The sequence below is a fragment of the Neolamprologus brichardi genome, chromosome 18 (assembly GCF_056152115.1).
Source record: "Neolamprologus brichardi isolate AB-2024 chromosome 18, ASM5615211v1, whole genome shotgun sequence".
Lineage (NCBI taxonomy): Eukaryota > Metazoa > Chordata > Actinopteri > Cichliformes > Cichlidae > Neolamprologus > Neolamprologus brichardi.
In genome coordinates, this window is record NC_142121.1 from 21,353,851 (window position 1) to 21,375,318 (window position 21,468).

The window sequence follows — 21,468 nt, forward strand, 5'->3', positions numbered from 1 at the left end:
TGTCTCCAACCAATTCAAGACAAGACAATAGTAGATTAATTGTTTCCCCCAGAAAGCCCTCTCTTGGTAAAAGACCAATAATGAATCTGATTAAAGACCTGAAGACTTGTTAATTACCACTCTGTAATGTCCAGACAGTGAAAAACTGCCTGTGCCTACAGTCTGAAAACTTCTGTGCCTTTCATCACTCCATATGGAGGCGTGTTTTCTCAGGACTGAATTGATGACCCTTAAGTACAGTAACGATCCGTGATGAACTGCTGCCCGCACGGCATCTCTATCCTTAACCTGTGATTTGTGGCCGCTGCATGGCAGGCAGGAACCGGGATGCGGACAGCAGTATTTACAGTAAGCGAGGCAGGTGTGCTGCCAGTTGGACAGCTGAAGGAGTCACGGCAGGCCGGAGGGCATTAGGGGCATGACTGATGATTGAGCCGGGCATGCTGGCAGCTGGCAGGTCAGCTGAGTGGAAACAGCTTGTTCCTAAATCAGCCGCCCTCATTGATTGATGGGGTTTTACTGGAAACGCGCATAATGAGCAGATTAAAACATACGGTTCAAAAAGTTTTGTTTTCATTGAAGTAGATGGTGGCAAACAATAATTTATTTTTTTATATATATTCCTGAAGTCCCCTTTAGACACGTCTCTCCCCATCAGACAAGATACCCAAAATCAAGCCAATTTATTTGATTTGTTCGATATTTTCCTTTAGTTAAGGAGAACAGCTTACACTTGATAAGATACACCATGTCTTTATTTCTTCTCGTTTGGGCCGCTGTAATTCTCCTCATCTCCATTAACTATAAGTAAATTACTTGCCTTCAGCTCCAGCTGTCTCAGGGATTTAAACACGCAGTTGGGAATCAGATTGTACCATTCCCATTTGTGCAGCATTACACTCAAAGTTCTACACTCGATTTAAAACTTTTGCTTTTAAGGCTTTTTATAATCACACAGAGTAAGATTGCTGATATATTGTGAGCCGCAGTTTGATATCTGCGCTCTCCCTGCTGTTCAAATCACTCAGGTCTTTACCTTAGGTGCCCGGGATTTTTCAGCCTGTCTTTGCTTTTGCATTTTCTAAGTCAACTCAGTCTCTTTTGGGCTGCTGCATAAAACTTCCTGAAGGCTTTCCATGAAGTAAAAAGAAGCTCTCTATCTTATTTCATTGTTATTTTTTTTATGCTCCTCGTTGGTTTTGATTATAACGACTCCTATAAATTCTTGTCTACAGTTTTTTGTTTTAAAGTGAGTCGCTTTGTAAATGTACTCACAAAAACTACATTATAATCTTTCTGTTTTTCACGTGTTAACTAGATTTAGAAAGCTTTTATTGTCCCAGAGGAGAAAAAAGATTGTAACAGTAAACAGTTGAATATAGAAACAAGCCAATGCAAGCTCTGCAAATACCAGGCAGGCTGGGACACCGGCTGACATGTCATAGCAGGGCAGAGGTTGAAGATAAATGTCTTCTTTTTAGATAGGTTTTATCTAAAGTGCTTAAAAATATAGAATATAAAAGCACTTTATTGTCATTCTACATGTACAACAAAATTATTAAAGTATATTCTGTGTTTATGGCACACAAACAAATGCCTGCTCAGAACAAGCTCATTGTGGAATTTCTGTTTCATTTATCGTTCTGTAATTTTTAAAACCCTTGAATTGTCTCAGGAAAAAAAGTGGCGGGTATAACTCTGCTGAGAGGTCTCTCCTATTAAGTCTAAAATAGGCTAAATACTTTTACTATATTCAGCACAAGTATACAAGTAAAAGGCTGCAAGATGCGTGGTTCTGGACGTGTGCACGAGCCACAAGCTGAAACATGTTTGTCACACAATAACATTTTTCTTTGTAATACAAGTTTTGATGGAAATTTTACATCTTGGCCACAGTGACATGCTTTGTCTTTCTATAATCCTCTTTTACAAGACAAACAGATCTCAAAATGTTATCTTTTGCATTTTATGCTCCTGTGATTATTGTATCCTGTGAGAATGGCACGCAGATAACTTATTCTTATTCTGTTATTATTCTTTGCAAAAAGCCCTGCAGCCTGCTGTTGCGCTCTGTATTGTAGTTTTACAGCCTGTTTGTGTACATCAGTTTATTTCAAATTTCCACAACATTTTCTTAAAAAAAAGATTTTAATTCATTTTGCAACAGCAGTCTGCATGAAATAATAACCAGAAACATCTTATCTACCTCCCGTGGTCACAGGATATAATCAGAACATTACACGTAAAAGTGTGCAGACAAGTGTAATATCTTTTAATAGAAGATAGCATAAAGACAAAGCATGATGTGATGGAGCCTTCCTTTCAACCAGGTCAGCTTACAATGTTGGGAAGGTTACTTTTAAAATGTATTCCACTACAGAATACAGAATACATGACCTAAAATGTATTCTGTAACGTATTCCGTTACATTACTCAATGAGAGTAATGTATTCTGAATACTTGGATTACTTAATATATTATCATGCTGTTTACAGCTACATGAATGTACTATTGCTGTGATTTATAACTGTTACTGAAGGTCCGCGGCTCCGAACCATAGTAAAGGGACCTCTGGCTAATACGTCGCGTTCGTGTCGGGCTCGTAGCCGAAAACTAGCTTTACTTTGTTGTCTGGGTCAACTCTGCTTGCGAGAGACAGAGAGAGGCGTTCAAAGGCTGCTCCAACGGAACTTATTGTTTCGGAGGAAAACACGAACACGGTGTACAGTCCAGTCTTAATAGCTTACTTACAACTGGGCTCGTCAGGCACTCTTCTTGGCTGCAGTGGTTATTATTATATTTACATGCTTCCAGCTCCCGTTTCTGCTCAATGACAGCTCTTACTTTTCCTTTTTCTCCCTCCCTCACTCACAGACACATAACGGGTATGGCAGTCCATTCTCCCTGCAGCACGGACTACACTGCCCATGATGCTACATTCTTTAGAGCTATACCTGTAGCATTCTGCCTATTAGCTTAGCACAACAACAACAAAAAGGCCTCTCTCACCCAGGAAACACGCACAGAGAGAGCGTCACCCTGTAACCATGGCAACCGTAACGCTGCCGCCTGGAACAACAGAACGTAGCTGTCAAACAAAACCCAAACAGTCCTGACCCGCGACAATATGAAACAGGAAAGTACCGCCGTGTAATCCATTTATTTCAACAAAGTAACTGTATTCTAAATACCACCTTTTTAATCGGTAACTGTAACGGAATACAGTTACTCATATTTTGTATTTTAAATACGTAACGGCGGTACATGTATTCCGTTACTCCCCAACACTGTCAGCTTAACATAGACAAAGAGCAGAATCTTAAAAATTTCCATCATCGTATACAGAAAATATGCTCACGCTGCAACTCGCTGAGATTCAAATGAAGATTTTTTGATCTCAGCTGTAAAGTTTCAGGAGTTCATCTTGCACAGTTTCCATGTTATAATGTTGGCAACATCTGAATACAGACAGATAGGCTGAGATACACCTGCCAAAACTCAATTTGTGGAGGTTCCAGGTACGCTAAGAATCTCCAGGAGCACATTTTGTAGTGATGACAGGTGCAAGCTCTCTGGATGAAAACAATGTCGGTTACAATATCAAGCTGGTAAAATATGAGTATAAAACATTAATAACACTACAGCAGCTAGAAAAAGTACATCAGCCTCTGAGTTTGCTCCTCTCTGACACACTTTACACTAAATGTTTAGATTTGCAGAGGGTGTGTTTTGTTGCAAAGCTGTTGTGTTGTTTTCAGAGATGGGCAGTAACGCGTTACTTGTAACGCGTTACTGTAATCCGATTACTTTTTTCAAGTAACAAGTAAAGTAAGGGATTACTATTGCAAAAACGGTAATTAGATTACCGTTACTTTCCCGTAGGAACGCTGCGTTACTGCGTTACTAAAACCGTGATTTTCTTGCGATAATGTCTCATGACAGTGACGTAAGCGAGTGTGATGTTCGTGACAACAGCTGTGTGCAGATCAACAATGGATCATATATCGAGTGCGGGAGAGAGTATGAGCGTGCAGCGTTTAAAGCGTGGAAGTACTGACCTTACTTTGAGTTTGATTCCGTAAAAAGTGACAAAAACATTAGTGTCCGCTGTGCGTGGGAAGAAAACTTCTTTTTACAGCGAAAAAAACCCCTAAACTTCCAAGCAAGCACCGAGTAGCTACGACGTAATGAGAAACTCACAGAGAAACTGCGGTATCCTTCCACTGACCGCTGCGGCACACCTGCACCAGGATAAACCTCCGCCTACTCTACTCCTGCTTTACAGGTGAAAATAGAGCAAAAGGACCGCTAGTCTTTGACTTTATTTATTTTCTGCTGTGTTTTACTTGCATCTGAAAGAGTGAGTGTAAACACACAAAAAAATAAATAAATTAAAAAAAAAAAAAAAAAAAAAATATATATATATATATATATATATATATATTTAAATGTTAAACTAATTTCTTCAAGTCAGAGAATGGTGCATATAATTAAAATTTTGCTTCATGCATAAAGTTAAAAGATTAAAACTAACAAAACAAGTTTTAAAAAGAGACTTTTCCATTTGATTACATTTTGTATGATGGATTATGTAGAAAAAGTAGAATTGGGCTGAAAGATCTATCGCTTTATCACCTATTCAGGTTGTAAATCATGTTTTTAAAAAGTAACTAAGTAACTAAGTAATTAATTACTTTTGAAAATAAGTAATTAGTAAAGTAACGGGATTACTTTTTTGGGGAAGTAATCAGTTATTAATTACTGATTACTTTTTTTAAGTAACTTGACCAACACTGGTTGTTTTGCGTTACATTACGCAGATGTTCGTGTTATTGTGTGTGTCCCCTGTTCATCAACATAGTGCTGCTGTGCTTTCTTTGCACTAGAACAAAAACCCCTGGGGGATGCATTTATGCAAACACATGGTAGGTAATGGTTTTCTGCCTTTTTTTCTATGGCTGTGGCCTTTTCAGACTTTCTGCTGTGCTGCTTGGCCTGCGGAGAGAGTTCAGCTGATAATGATCGTTTATCCAACAAAACTGCCCTGGCCTTTGTTAGGTGGCCTCATCTCTTGCTCTTCTTCCTGTTCTTGTCGGTCTTAAGTGACAGGCTGATGGCTGTGCTCACTGGCAGAGGTGGACAAGCACTTTATTAACTCTCCAAAATCCCCTGCAACATATTTTCTTCCTCTCTAAACTACAGTTTTTTAATATAATAAGCACAATTTCTGTGAAAAAATCCTCAATATTGATTAGTCTTCATGGTGTCGGACAAGTAGTGATCACTGGGGGGCACTAGCATGCAGTTGAAGGCTTTCACAGCGTTTATTGACTGTTAAATGAATGGCACTTTGTGGGTCTTGTGGAAAGAAAAGGAAAGCTCTGCCAGTAATATAAGCAAAAATGCATTTACTGCTTGAAGCTTTTCGAAGGGCTATTGTAGACAAAGTGCAGCCTATATGAGTAACTGCTAAATGAGTAAAATATGAATGGATTTAATGCCAGTTAACTAATAGAAACTGACTAATAGGTGAGCCTTGTTTTTAAAAAAGAAACAGGGTCCGCTGGCGTGCTCTGACCCTAAATGGCTCCACTTTGTTTTGTTTCTCCAATTAAACCTGATCCTGTGTTGTTTCATTGAATGTGTTGTAATCAATCGCCATAGCCCTCACCGCGTTTGAGTCTCATCTCTTGTTTTATTAGAGCTCTGCTGGTCGAATAAGCACGCTGCGTTTAACGCTGTTTATCTTGTAAATTGTTTCCTGTTGCTTCTCGCGTCTGCTAAAAACTTTTAAAAATTTAGTGCAGCTAATTGTTAGGAAATTGCTTCCCCTTCCTCTTCCTCCTGATCTTTTCACTAAGCAGCTGTGGAAAGCCTGTGAGTGAAAACAGATAATAAAGGCAGGACAGAGACGGTCACACACTGAGGATTAAATCGTAAACAGGCTTTCCGCTCTTGTGTCAGTGGAGCTGTCCACGGCCGTGGTGCTGAAACCATTCTTGGCAGTGAGCTGGTTGTGCGGTTCCCTCGGGCCGTGTGAGGCGCTGTGCGATGACAGCAGGATCAAAATGCTGTGTTTGGTACTATCTGTGTTTAGTCCCATCATCCAGCCAGAAAGATATGAGCTTCATTTTGCAGCACTTTGAAAATGTATCATTGTGTCCAACCACTTTGTCTCTACACTTGCTTCAGCGTGTTTAATTTCTTCCATTTTTCCATCTTCACTTTGGGCAGGTAGCATTTTACATTCTCTAGGGCTGGTCCATTTATCTGCTTTAAATTTTTCTGTTGCTGCAGACTGGATGGTTTTTACTGACACAGTGATGCACAGATCTGAGCTTACTCCAAAAAAACCCTCACTGTGTAACAGCTTTAAGTAAACATGACCGAGGATTAAATTTTGTTGATAAATACAATAATTATCGGTGATCCCAGCTTATAGTCGAAACTCTTGAAATACACAGAGGAGTAAACTGTGACCAGCAGACAGATCTAAGATATCACAACAGCATTCCCTTTAAGATGCTTTAAGGTAAGATAAAGACCTAATAACAGAGAAAATAACAGAGAAAAAAAACCAATAATCAAACAACCCCCTTTGAGCAAACACTTGGCGACAGTGGGAAGGAAAAACTCCCTTTAAACAGGAAGATTTCTCTCAAGAACCAGTCTCAGGGAGGGGCAGCCATCTGCCAAGGCAGGATAAAAGACACGCTGTGGAAGAGCACACGACATTAATAATAACTAATGATTAAATGCAGAGTGGCGTGTAAATGCATAGTGAGCGAAGAAGAAGAAGAACGCCCAGTGCGCTCAGTGCCATCATTTGGCATGCAGAAATAATTATTTGTGAAGTATTAAACCTCATAGTTATTTCTGTTGTGGTACTGCATACACAGCATGATTTTTAACAGTGAATATGATGATTCTCAGGGCCCAGATATTTGGATTGAAGTGAATCCTTAAAGATTTTAGTCTAAAGATCTGAAGAAATTCTCCAGCTGAGCACGAGACTCCTTCAAGTGTAATCAGTACTGTTGCATTTTTTTCCTGATCTCACAGCCAACACACAAATTCCCAAATTCCCCAAATTTCCAAGTAAGTAAAACAGATCTAAGTGTAGAATATCCTTGAATGCATGGTGTATTTCTTAATGGTTACCTTAGCAAAAGCAGTCAACAATAAGTATTAACATTATGATTTTATATGCTTTTGAAACTTTGCATGTTTACCTTGATCTTTAGAGTCTGCTCTGCTTATTCTTGTTAATGTATTGATGCACAGATTGCAGAAAGATAACATGCCATCACCTCGCTTGTAAACAAGCAATAATTAGCCCTTAAGGCTGCAACAAGACCGCTGATGAAATCATTATTGCAACTAGAAAATCTTTCCGTCATTCTCGTATGCAGGCTGTGTCAGTGACTGACATCACTGACTTTTTTTGGTGTGTGTTTCTCTTTTTCTGGGATTGTTCAGTTCCTTTCTCCCCAGCAGATGATCGGTTCAAAAGGCCAAGAGGCCTGCACACACTGTGCATGACTTCAGAAGAAACTGTCTCTCCAGCACGAGAGTGCCCTGCGTGCATGCGTGTGCGCGGCTTTGTGTGTGGCACAAATAGGCAGACAAGCTGTGCTAACAAGAATGTGGATTGTGTGTGCTCGCAGAGATGTGGCGCACGGTGAGAAAGTTACAGTATAAACAATGTTTTGTCAGGAACCGAGACTATTTCTGCTCGATGTGGGAGGACGATATAACACTGCTTCTCAAGAGCGAGGCCAGCAGCAAGCCTTTGTTTTATTGGCAAACAGTACAGCAGCGGTGGCAGTACACTGGAGTGAATATGATTTTTATGGCTATAGACGCTCTATGCAAATCCATTCCCCAAACTGCGATGTAGATAGCATTAACAGCCATGAGTGTATTCAAACTTTAGTAAGATAGGAGCACCAATCCCATCTGAAAAGAGTCCACGCTTATAACTGAAAGTATTTTGTTCTTCTCGCATTGATTCTTGTTTCCATTTCCTGTATAATGGACTTGCCAGTAATAATGAGTGCCCGCAGTGATGTGATACAAGCTGACAGGTCTCCATATTATCAGTTGCTGCAAGCTCAGAGCTGAGCAGAGAGGAGTCTGGTAAGACTAAATATAGGCCCAGGTGGAAGGACAAAACCTTGAGCTCCCCTCTACATTCTGCAAGGAACGAAAAGGAGCAGTGCAGTGTTTTTGTGTGTTTTTATTGTCCAATACATTTCCTTATACGGATAAATAGTCTGCAGTCAACCGGATTCACAAAGGGGTTATATATAAAATACAGAAATGACCTGTTTTGCAGGGGGAGGGGGGGTTATGTTATTGATGTCCACATTTTAAAAAATCCAGCCCTTTTTGGTCACTTAAAATATCTTCATATATATATATATATATATATATATATATATATATATATATATATATTTGCAATTTCTGCTGCCCTCTTGGCCCGATCTCTCTTGCAAAATGTCACCGAGAGTTTTACATGCATAAATAAAAGATATAAAAAAAAAAACTGATTGCAGCTTCTACCTCTGACAGAAATGTTCTTTCTGCCTTAAAATGACTTGATATCATTCACGAAAGATAATTTTTTGAAACGTTTCACAGATTTTAATCCAATTAATCATTTACATCACGTTAAATACCGACAATTATATGTTGGCAAATGCCGGAAATCACTTTTTGGCACAGCAGCTGGCGGCATAGCTCGGTTGTTTCCGTTTCCACTGCAGAGAGGTCCAGCCTGGTGGTGCTAAGTTCTGCAAAGAAGTCAATTTGACCTTTTTTGGTTTTTCATTTTCGTTAAACTTAGAACCTGAAACTTCCTCTAAATTGACAATTTCTTCAAATAAGAGACCCGCAAGTAGCACCGAATCTAATTAACTGAAAAGAATCATGTAGGTTGTTTTTTTTTTTTGACATTTTTTAAGCACATCCAGCTGTCGTGGATTACACCACTCCCGCTCCGAGGTAAACCGAACCTCCCACATGGCAGCGGTCCGCAGATTTCTGCACGTCAGCTGCTGAACTTTGCGCCGTGTGCACCCACGGTATCTCTGCGTTATTCTAGCAAATCACTCGTGGATAGCCTCGAACACTTTACGCGCATTCTCACTCTCTTCCTCTCCCTCTCCCTCTGCCTCTCTCTCTCTCTCTCTCTCTCTCTCTCTCTCTCTCTCTCTCTCGGTGTGCTCCCCCTCTTTTCTGCGCTTCATTTTTTCTGCACCTGTCAGCAGCGGACGTGTGCGCGGCTCTTCTCTCCCCTTTTTCTTCTTGATTTGGCGTCATGACTTCGGCAAAAGACGCCGCTAACGGGCCGGGGAAAGTGGCTCAGCATCAGCAGCAGGATCAGGTAGGTCTTCAGGGGAGCTGACTCCTAATTGTTCCGCTCCTTATCTTTCGGAAGCAGCGGAGGCGCAAACAGTTTTTTCTTCTTCACGAAAATCAAAGAAACATATTCGAAACAGCCTGGCTTTCTATTAGATTGCATGTAATCTGTCTGCGTGTATGTGTGTTTCTGTGTGTTTGACTCACGAATCAGCAGCTGGAAAAGCTTTTGAGTGCTGCAGGTTGAATGTATGCTGCCTCCTTCTAAACTTCTGCCTAAATATTGAATGAGCTCCTATTGAAACCTCAGCCCACATGTGTAGCTTCTATAATGGAACCTGTTGGTGTCCTGTTTTCATTAACAATTTGACAGCTTCTGGTGACAGCACAGAGTTTTTAGGAATGTTTGGTTGTGTTTGTGTGTGTGTCTGTAGAGGGGGGTGTTCAGTTGACAAAATCATGCATTTTGCATGTGAGCAACTGTGTGTGCCAGAGAAAAAAATGGAAAGAAACAGAATGCGAGAGAGTGGGTGTTAATTGCTCTGTGTTCTGTTAACTAATTCAGTTTAAATTGTGCTCAGTATGAGGCTATAGGGAACACTGTGAGGTGATGTAATGGCACACACACACACACACACTACTTGAGAGTTTACATAACTGAGCTTCTGGCATTGATGGCATAATTTAGGTTGAAAAGTGCTTCACCAAAATCAGCTCGTTTGGCGTATGGAGCAGAAACATGTCGACAATAAAACTAGTTGCATAACAGCTGTTCATTGTTTTTTTGGCTCAAATGCAGCGCTGAATACACAAGACTCATAATAAAGGTTAATTTCACTGAGGTGATGAGGGTTATTCACTGTGACTGCTGATTGGTCAGCGCGTAATGAAGTGTAGCATCTGTAAAAGTGGAACTCATCTGACTGCTTCCTGTGCCTCAACTTGCATGAAGTTTTCTTTCTCGTCTCTCCAGTGCAGTCACAGCACCTTTGAATATTTTAGGTGTAAAGTGTTTATTTTTGCGTCGCATTCATACATTTATAAAAGCGAGAGTGCGGAGTCGACAGCGGTACAGCAGATCTTTAACCGTGAAATCAGATCAATTTTTTTTTAAAAGAAGAAAGAGACAGAGAGAGCGTGTGAGCTCTTTTGAAGGTTGAGAGGAAGTCGGGCGTCAGACGTGAAAAAAGGAGAGCTCGGAAAGCTAAAGGCACATGGGCTCATCTGCACATCACTGCAACTCACATAATACACAGCTATCACACGCACAAGCGGCAAACGTTTCACTTTTGTTGAAGAAAGGAGCGGTATGTCTTTATTCCCATCCAGCGATTTCTATATGCGACCGGCCTCGACTTGCTTTGTTTCTCTGTGCAAAACACTTTGCACGAGACAACAGCAGGCAGCATGCTTCCTGCTTGGATGGGAAGCTTGGAAAATATAACGCTGACTGTGTAGCTCCAACAGTGACCTTGCTCGTTGGAAATATCAGCTTCAAATGCGAATGCCCGCCTGTGTGTCTGCTCTTTAATGGTGCAGAGACAGAGGCAGAGAGATAAAGATATCATAGCAGAGGAAGTAGCGTGCAGGGAGCAAACACATCTGAGATTTGAACACTGTCTGTAATGCAGGCTGTGCACTTCATCCATACAGCCTTAATAAAACTTGTATAGGGGAACAGGTGGAAACTTTTTCTCTCTCTTGAAAAAAAACAAAAAAACAAAAGCTGCCTTCATTAGGAAAGTCGCTACACGCCCAGGAAATGTACCTACATGCTCTTTATCTGACACGCCATGATTATTGCTCTCTTTTGTTGAGCACCACTGCAACACTCTCGCATCATTGATTATCATGATGGTTTGAAGGCACCGCACAAATTTGCCACTGCACAATATTTTTTTTGTTTCATGCCTCCTCCATTACTGTACTTGCTGTTGTGCAATGCTATTGGTTATTGTCTTGTTCAAGGTAGCAGGGCTGTCATTTAAACCACAAGTACCCATCCAGACAGGGGGGAGGAGGGGGGGAATCAAAGGTGATGTGCAGGGGAAAAAAGAGAACCCGTTACCAGGTGAATTAAATGGGTACACAAACGTCATTAAATAAAAATTTCAATGCAGATTTTTTTTTCCTGATCCCTTATCATATTAGGTCCTTATTTTTCTGCAGGTAATTATTCTGAAAGAAGACAAGCTGTCCTCTTTTTCCTCTTAACTGAAAATGGATTTAATTTTTAGGAGCATATTTAAAGAGAAAGCATTCAATTTGAAAAAGGGGGATTTTAAAAACAGCAAGGGGCACTTCCAGCTGATCTATTCTCCAGTGATTCCACTTCAGTCACGCTGTTGTGTGCAACAGTTCTTCTGATGATTGAAAGATAGCCGAGCCAGTTTTGTTCAGAGGCAGGCAGCAATTTGAGTCTTCTCAAAAAACCCATCTTAACCTCCATCTTCCCCTCGTCCCTAGTGAATAGAGTCGGAGAGTTTTAATGCTTTATCATTTTTACTTTTCTGATCTCCTCCCCAGTTTCTGTTATCCATTCCTACAAAAACAAATGAAGAGGTGCACGCAGACGAGAATATACTTTTTTATATCTCTGCTTTTGTTTTTTTTCCTGTGCGCCTGAAAACAACGCCCATTTCCCACTTTGTCCCGAGGCTTCTTCTTATCGTTGAGGCGTACAGAAATTATTTATTCTTCGCAGGCTGGATTTCCTCCCCATCTGTCTTGTGATTTTTTTTCCCAGACTATTAACATGAGGATGGGTCACCCAGGAAATCAGTGAACCTTCAATCATAGCAACATTGTAAGCCTCTTTACCTTGATGTAGTTTTTAGTTCTGGGGAAACACTAAAGTTTCCCGCTCACTCCCAACCGGTCACAGCAGATGGCCACCTGTCGCTGAGCCTGGTTCTGCTGGATGTTTCTTCCTGTTAAAAAGGAGGGTTTTTTCTCCCCACTGTCGCCAAGTGTTTGTTCATAAGGGGTCCGATGATTGTTGGTGTTTTCTCTGTAATGTTGTATTACCTTACAATAAAAGTGCTTTGAGGCGACTGTTGTTGTGATTTAGTGCTATAATAAAATTGAATTAAATCATTGCCTGCAATCATTTTTCAATATTTGGCTCATTTCTGGGATCTCTAGTGTGCATGTAGTGAGGAAGAAGCTGGCAGTGTAGTAACAAGGTCTTTATAAAGGCCACAGAAGGCTTCAGTGACTTCAAGTAAATCAAAAGCAGCAAAATGAGGAGAAGCGAGACTACAAAGCAGCAACATGCTAAAGCAGCTTAGGCCTGAGTAGAACTGGTTTAGGCACCTGTCGATGACCGGATGGCAAATGGTTGGTGGTAAACTAAACACTGAGTGGTAGTGTGAAAACGTGTGACGCAAATCAGAAACGGAGACGGCTTTCAAAATTCAAAATTGGGCCATTTGAACTGTTTTGGTTGCAGAGCTAAAGCACAACTTTTACTTTGAAGGGGAACTGTCTGTGTTTCCAGTTTGGTTTGCACTTTTCAGTTTCTCTGCCGCTTGCTGAGTAGTTTGCGAGTGTTTGTAGGTGAATCGTGTCTTCCGTGCAGACTATTGGTGACCGCAGCAATCTGCTACCAGTTTCATGACTGCGTCCAACTTCAAACAACTTCCAGTTAGAAAGGAGCAACTTTTCCTTTGTGACTGGTGTTTTCACCAAATGATCTTTGGCTGGTCTCTAGGCCAGTGTGCCTGGGGTCTTAAATAACACATCAGAAGGCCTGATGTGGGGTCTGCCAGGACTGTAGGATGAACTTGACTTTGTGGCCTCCCTTCACATTAACTGTCACATTCATAGATGGTGAAGTTTCTCAGTCTCATTTCTATTTTCACAAGAAAGAAAATCCACCTGGAGAGAGAACTAGTGCACAAATGAGCAAAATAATGAGGTAAACATGTTGTTCTCATGCCAAAATACAAGAAACAGAAATGCTGGAACCTTATTTTTAAATTGTTTGGCACACTTTGCACTGTTTACGTAATTTTTGCTGAATCTCTGCAACAGTTTTGATTGTCAAGTAAAGAAGACTTCTCTGTGATGTTGCTGTTTAGTGCCTACTGTAAGCTGTAGATGAGTCGATGGATGCGTAATTTGCCTTTTGGGGGGTTTAACTTGGAGTATAGTTGCACAGCATTTCATCTCAGAACATGTGTGTTTTAAGCCATGTTTCTGACTTTGTGTGCAAGATAAAGAGTCTTAAACATAAGAATCGCTTAGCTGGACTGCCACTCATAATAAGATGAGTGCGGCCCTTATGTTACTTCTAAATGAGTGGCTGGCTGGGTGTAATATAATTTAAGACGGTCAACATACACAGTGCTGTTGTCTGCAAAGACTGAAGTGTCTAGACCACGGAAGAATAAAAGTACCTCATCGGTTACTGAATAATTTATCCCCAGGTGAACACAGATAATGGCATAAAAGCCAGCAGCATAAATCATTTAATATAGTTTTGACTTGTTGTGAAAGAACCACTCAGTGCACTTGTCTTCTTCTCACTTACCACTGCAGTATATCATTGGTGTCGCTAATACTACTGCCATCGCAACTACGACCGCTGCCACTCACAGAAAATAGGTCAAAAGTTTTTGGTTCAGAGCTGTACAGGTCCAAGTTTTTATAGTAAGAATGGCTCCAATGATATTTTCCCTCATCTCTATAAAGGCATTTAACCTTTTTATGTTGTTTTTTTGCAGTTTTAAATTCTGTAATTTTATGGTTTGTTATACTCTCCCCCCACTTTCGAGTTACGATGCAGCTGCACCCAGCTGTACACCATCAGCTCATCAGCACCAAATGGTAGAAAGACAAAGTTAGCACTGAGATGGTGAACATTAATCAGTGAAGCAGCCAGGGACGTTTGCTGAAAACATTCTCTGGGGATTGGAGCGCCTTGCGAGCTGAGGGTCATCTTACAGATGGAGACGTTTGCTAAGTTTTTGCAGCTCTGCTGCAGTAGCTTAGTCATATTATTAGATTCTCATCAGTGAAGAAGCACAAACGCTAAAGCTGTCTACAAAGCTGAAAAGAGAATAAGGTGCAGCAGAGCTTGTCAGTTTAACCAGCCAAGTTTCTTTATTCTTCTGTAGTGCCGACAAAAGGCGACCGAAACGATACAAAAGTTTTAACATGTTAAATTGTGGCTGCGAGAGAAACGACCCAAAGACTTTGTTGCAAAGAATTTTCCTAACAGAGATGTAACGTAGCCGTACTTATCATTAATTTCACATCTAAGGACCAATTTATAAAAGCTTTTCCAGTTGCTATTATAGTTGCTAGTAATTAATTTGACATTAATTCTTTGACTGCGCAGGCCTGTTTCACACCAGGACTCTAATCAGCTCTGCTGTCTTTATAAACATCAAATAATAAAGAAAGCCAAAGGCGACTGTGGTTAAAAACAAAGTTAAATTAGGAGAATTTTCCATGTTTTTGGTGTTTTGGATCACAAAGTCATGCACAAACAGAGAGATGTTTTCAGAGTATTGCGGCCCAAGACTCTTGCTTCACTCCTTTTCTATACAGTATCTTTACTCTCAATGTAAGTTCATGCTTCCTTTTTACTTTAATTCACCTACTTTGATTGTCTGTGTTATATACAATAGCTCCCACAGTTTGATTCTCGTGAGTAGGATTGTCACGATGCCAGAATTTCAAACTGGATTCCGATAACCATACTGGTTGGTGCAAATGTATTTGGCTACAGCCCTGTTTATTTCCTTTGCTTCTGGTGACTTGGCAGCATATTATTGTTGCTGATCAAATAGAGTTGTTAATTTTGGCTGCTGCTGTCTGTCTACTTGTGGGTAGACTTTTGTCAGCTTCAATCTGGGGCTTTAGAAAAACAGTTTAGACACAAATAATTGTGGTGTGCTGTTAAGTTAACACGGTTTATTGACGTTACAGACTGATTAATACTTCAGTACTGCTGTTGAAACAGGAGCTTTATTGATGAGGACAGGGATTTGGGTTTTTTAAGATGCTTCAGCAAGTTTTTCATGCTATTGTTCGGCTGGCAGCGAGGGGAAGAGCACGCTGTGTGAAGTTTTGTGTCAGCTAGAGGAGGCAAAGTTGCCACTGTTGGTATTAATACTGTTGCAAATGAGTATCTAGTCTGATTATATGATTGTAATTTTTTGCAACTTCCTACTTTACCTCAAAACTTCTATCATGTTTTCAGAGGTATAAAAAGTATAAGTTCTCTGGTTATCTTTGGCCATGACTGAGTGCGCTTCTTCTTAATGTTTTGATTACGTGTGCTGACTTATGTGCCCCGGTTCTAAATACTAAAGAAGTGGCCTGACTCCTGTTCTCTTCTAAACAGCCTGTTGTTTTCCTTTGTTTCAGTTGAGTTGCAGTTCAAAAAGGACAAAGGCTGGACGGGCACATTGAGGCTGGTGTCCTACTATTCATGAGTCAAAAGCCAGCTGGCATGAATTCTTAATCTCACTCGTGAATGGCCATGATTTATTGATGCTGTTCCAGAGGAAAAGTTTCCCCCTATGTCCAAAGGCTACTGCTTCACTCTGAAGTTTTACTGTCCTGAGACAGCGACTACATTACAGTGAAAGGATACATTGAGTTTCAAACATCTACATTCCCTTGTTTCTTTTTTCCCCCTAAATCCTAAGTTAATTTCTCAAGCCCCTTGTTTCCCACATGGCAGTCAGCGGTAATATTAGTCCCTGCTGTACTGTACCAGCGAGCACCATCTTCACTGCAAATCTGACTCAAACAGCTCTCTTGGTTCCCTTGGAAACCAGGTGCTCAAAGATCAGGAAAGATCCATTTCACACTTCAGCAGCGAGCAGAGAGACAAAGAGATGCTTAGACAAAGGGAAAGTGGGAGGGAGAGAGGATTAGCGAGAGAGAGAGCGGTAGGGGGGAAAAGGGAGCTTGACCTTAAAAGATGCCTTCTTTTTACAGCCCCTTTGTCTCGAAACAGAATGGAAATAGCAACAAATAGATCGGGAAAAATTCTTGTTGCGTCCTCTCTCTTGGGGTTTTCTGTCTTTTTAGAGATGCCGGTATGGGTTTATTTAGATGTGCGTCTGTAGAGAAGAGGGTGGAAATGGCTGCAGTTCTAATTTATTGATGCAGCTTTTATTGTTATCAGCTGTAAGGCATGCATGCGTGCTCTTCACACACAGACTGACAGAAGGAGATGGCCTAATGCAGAGAGCCAGCCTGCATCTGAAATGCTGCTAAAGGTCAAGATTTCCACTTATACACAGATGCAGTTTTTCACTTGTTAAGAGCTTTCCAGAAAACTCAACATCTCCCGCAAACTCCTACAGTTTGCTATATTCTTAAACACTTTGAACACCCGGGAAAAGAAACCATGCATCTAAGGTTAGATTCTATATACCTCTGTAGGGTTTGTTTTCTGGAAGCTGTGGTGATAATTGTCATGCATTTTTATGTAAGTGAATTAGAGTGGAGCTCTCTGTTCTGTGGTTGAGTAGGTGGGTGAAGCGTTGAGCGTTTTAAACAGGGATAAAGCACTCTGCACAGTTAAAGCAATCAGAGCTGAGACACTTTAATAACAGTGGGCTGTATGAGAGAGCAGTTCTATTTTAAAATATACGCTCTTAATGCTCTTAACTAAATAAATGTATACAACATAGAAGCTCATGCTGATGCTGATGATCCTAACAGAAACGACAATAACTTAGTTATTCTGAAACAAGTCCTTACTGTTTTATACCCTCACTTTATTATATATACATATTCTACTGGTCGTATATCAAATATCTAACCAGTCATTCACATGGCAGCAATTCAATGCATTTAGTCATGTAGACAAGGTCAAAAAGACCTGTTGAGGTTCAAATTGAGCCTGAAAATAAGGAAAAAATATGATTTTGAATGTTTTATGGTTTATTTATTTCAGAAACTGCTGATCTGCTGAGATTTTTCCCACAAAGTCATCTCTAGGGTTTACAGAGAAAATGTCCAGTGAGCGGTAAATCTCTGTGTGGAAATGCCTAGTCAGAGGTCAGAGGTTAAAGAAAAATGGCCACACTGCTTGGAGCTGATAGGAAAGCTACAGCAACTAAAAAAAAAAAGACTCCATTACAACTAAGGTATGCAGAAAAGTATCTCAGAATGTACAACATGTTAAACCTTGAGATCATGCAGCTATAACAAGATCATCTAGCCAATCCAGTGTCAGGACAAAGGCTGCAGTACGAGCAACCTTCATGAAAATAATCACGGCAAAGCATTTAAACAGACATTATTAACACAATTGTACATGTAAAAACATGTTAGTCATATTGCTTAATCGTGTCTGGCGATTAAGGACCCTGGAAAGTACTTCATACCTTCCTTGCCCACAAGCGACTTCTTGGCTTTAAATATATTTTCTCCTCCTGCTGGTAATGCAATTTCTGCATCAGTGTCCATTTCAGCTTTGGCGAGGCAAAGCATGAAATGGACACGATGGACTGGCGTGTCTATTACATGCTTTGCCATGATACTGGGTTGGGCTACAGCAGCAGCAGCAGATCACATCAGATTACAGTACTATCAGCAACTAAGCATCATTTAAAAATCACAGCCTGTCTAAAAAATTGTTGCTCACCACCTCCATCTCTTTATGAGGACAGTGTACTCATCTTCTGATAGCTGCTTCCAGCAGGAAAGTGCACCATGTCACGAAGCTCAAATCATCTCAAACAAGTTTCTTCAACATGGCAATGAATTCACTGTACTCAAATGGCCTTCACAGTCCCCACTAAATTCACTGGTAATATCGTCTTTAGACTGGGAGCTTTGAGCTTTTTCTAAAGCTAAACCTAAGCAAATGTTGTACCATGAACTCCTTCGTCCAGGTCGAATGTTGATGTGTTTCTGTAGCCTGCCTACCTCTGAATGTGGATCTTTTTACTTTTTACCATATAGGTCTTTAAGAAACACTTTTATAATCACTAAATCAAAAGACCCATTCATTTTAAACAAGACATACTCAGACTTACTACTATAAGACAGAAAAAAACGATAAAAGTTGGTAAAACCTGTTCTGTAGTGAGTTATGCTTAAGTTTTTACAAACCACAGCATTGAATAAATATGTACTTTATGTAATACAGTACATACGTTTCACAGCTCTGAGGTGGAAATGCATTCATCTAATAAATTCAGACAGATAAGGGCAATCTCATATTGGTAAATGTTCAGTACAGCTTCTTACAGCGTTGAGTAGTGTGATGGCCAAACCCGTGGCCACACTCTAAAGTCGGTAACTTTTGTATTTTCATTCTTCATTTGAACATAGTAATACATTTTAGTTACCAATAACTTTATTGATTGGTTTGGATACATTTGTGCTATTTGTAAGCACGCACATTTAGTTTACTTATGTATTCATACCACTTCATTTCTTTGATTTTTGACTAACCTTCGTCTTTTTATTTCTTACCTGCCATCATCCCTGGGAGTTGCTGGACAAAAGATGGTAGCCAGGGTTTGAAACCTTTAAATACAAAGAGAGATAATTGGACCACACCACCACTTCCTGCTGAAGGGGAAAATGTGTGTTTTCTTTCATTTAAAAACAAAGTATTTGTATTTAATAAAATATTTGAGTTTAGGGTTTAATGGGTTTTTGATTTTCTTCTTTGGTGTTTAGTTTATTAACAAACTAGATTGTACTGCATCGTTTGTGATTTATGATTGTGTTTGTTTGTTACCCCTCATGTGTCACAATGGTCTGATCAGCCATTATATATACCCTTGTATGTCATTTCATGTTTAGGTCAGTTATGTTTGTTTGTAGCAGTCATTTGGTTTGTTAAGTTTGCAGTCTTTGCCTGAGTTTAGTTTTGTTTCTTTGACCTCTTTTATGAGCTAAACATTTATTACTCTTGTAAATATAATTTTGGGGGGTTAAATAAATGGAAACTATATTTTTCTAATAATTCCTGGGACTCCTCCTGTTTTTCAACTCGGTCCATCACAAGTAGCTTTGAGGCTCCCCCTCAGTAAGTGCACTAATGCTCACCTTGTTGCAGTGGCTTTGTTGAATGGGCGTTTTAAACAGCTGTGACAGCTGTTTTGACGGTTCTGTTGTCCACCGTGTAGCACAATAAACATCGATCTGATCTTAGTCAGGGCGGTGTTATGCATCCAGAAATATTGACATACCACTTTAATGGTGCCAACCGTTTCAACCTGAGCTGTTTTAATTTTTTAATTTTTAATTTATATATTTTTATGGTGAAGAAGGCAAACGTCCAGCAGTCTTTGATTGTCTATTGATCAGGATTGCGGAAAAGCTCTTTGACTCGTAATTGAATGTTCGACTGTCTGTTTACAGAAACTGCCATCCTGGAAGGAAGCTGCTGCTCCTGTTTGTCAAATCATATATATTCTGCAATTGCACTAGCCCACAGGACCTGTGGAAGATGTATTTGTAATAGAAATAGCGCTCTGCTGTCATTATAGCTGCATTTGTCATAGGTGGAAGAATTGCTCTAACTAAATGTCACAGTGTTTTGAAATATTGTGATGGGAGATTTTTTTTTTTCCTTACTTTGTTATGTTGATTATTTCCAAATGCCACGCGTATTGATTGATGTGTTACGCTGGACTGGGTCCTGTTACATTTTTCGCACAGATACACAGACAACTCTATGAAGTGAAAAGTTAGCAGTTGCTGAAAGGAGGTCATTATCAGCAAAGCTGGTCGGAGCATCAGAGCCTTTTATTTCTGGCTCGGTCAGAAGTCTGAAGCGATTGCAGATATCGTGTCTTTCCTATTGGGGCGAGATAACACAGGGAGATTAATATCTTATGAACCCAGCATACGACTCCATACACGCTGTTGTGAAAATCCTTACCTCTGCAGCAATGCATCAGCTTATTGACGTGCCTGCTGTTTTTCTATATGTACTCACTGCCTTCGCTATTGATTTGCTTTGCTGTGAGACAAACTGTGCAGAGACAGTAGGTGCGCAAGCAAAGTAAATACACACAGGTGCCGTACACACAGGATCATTTTAAACATTTACTGTATCGTAACTTGCTAAAGTGTGTGACTGGGTGGATGACTGGTTGTGTAAAGCGCTTTGGGGTCCTTAGGGACTAGAAAAGCGCTATACAAATACAGGCCATTTACCATTTAAAGTCTTCAAATATCTAAGAAGCGCTGTCTCTGCTCACCAGTTGAGCTGTCTGCTTCTCTCTCCCGTGTACACGCACCCCTCATTAACTCGTGAGTGGTTCACTGAGCCCCTCCGTACCGTATAACCACTCTCCTGACTACAGGCAGAGAGAGACCAGGGCTAATTGGTAACATGGTTATGAGCAGCTGGACTGATACGGGTGGCTGAAGCTGCTCACTTGTCTCACTGACTGTGACCAGAGGCATTAATGTGCAAATGTGCGTGTCTGTTTGTGCGGCCACATAGCTGGCAAGCATGATGCACGGAAATCACATCTGGCTGCAATTTATAACCTCGACCCTTCTACACGCTGGATGCAATAGTGTAGAGCGATACCCTAATGGGTCGCTTCAGAGCCTTCACTTTACACACTTTAATTACAATTAAATTAATATAACTTTGCACACCAGTATATTAGCAATAACCCATAATTATAGTGTTAAAGCATGTTTTTGCACAGAATTTAGAAATTCTAGCGGTTAATTGGTCATCAGCACGTGTCGGGTCAGACTGCTCAGTGCTCAGAGAAACTGCAAAATAACCAGGAGCTACATCTCAGAATCTGCAGGCCTCAGTTAGCATGTTTAATGTTAAAGTTCATGACAGCACAATTAGAAAAAGACTGACTAAGTATGTCTTGTTTGGAAGGGTTTCCAGGAGAAAGCTGCTTCTCTCTAAAAAGAACCTGGCAGTTTGCAAAGCTGCATCTGAATAAATCTCAAGACCTCCGGAACTACTTGACCTCTGTAAACCAAATCAGTGTAAGGCCCTCATACCACCTGTCAAGCATATTGTTGATCATTGAGTTGACCATAAACTCCTCTGTTCCAGAGTCAAAAGCTTGTCCAAAACCGGGTCATGCAACAGTACAATGAGCCTAAACACAGCAGCAAATCCACAACAGA

At 40.4% G+C, this 21,468-nt stretch overlaps 1 protein-coding gene across 4 annotated transcripts in view; it reads left to right on the plus strand.

The window, feature by feature from the left end:
* The window catches only part of LOC102793730 (A-type potassium channel modulatory protein DPP6-like), a 94,993-nt gene that overhangs the window by 36,027 nt on the left and 37,498 nt on the right, over positions 1-21,468 (plus strand). The window contains exons 1-2 of one of the 4 annotated variants that reach the window (XM_087831958.1): positions 9,024-9,089; positions 9,273-9,391. The exons of the other annotated variants lie outside the window; for them this stretch is intronic. Of the exons in view, the coding sequence (XP_087688084.1) occupies positions 9,326-9,391 (66 nt within the window). The 5' untranslated portion in view covers positions 9,024-9,089; positions 9,273-9,325. Of the gene's footprint in view, positions 1-9,023; positions 9,090-9,272; positions 9,392-21,468 lie in introns of those variants that run through there. 4 annotated transcript variants of the gene reach the window in all.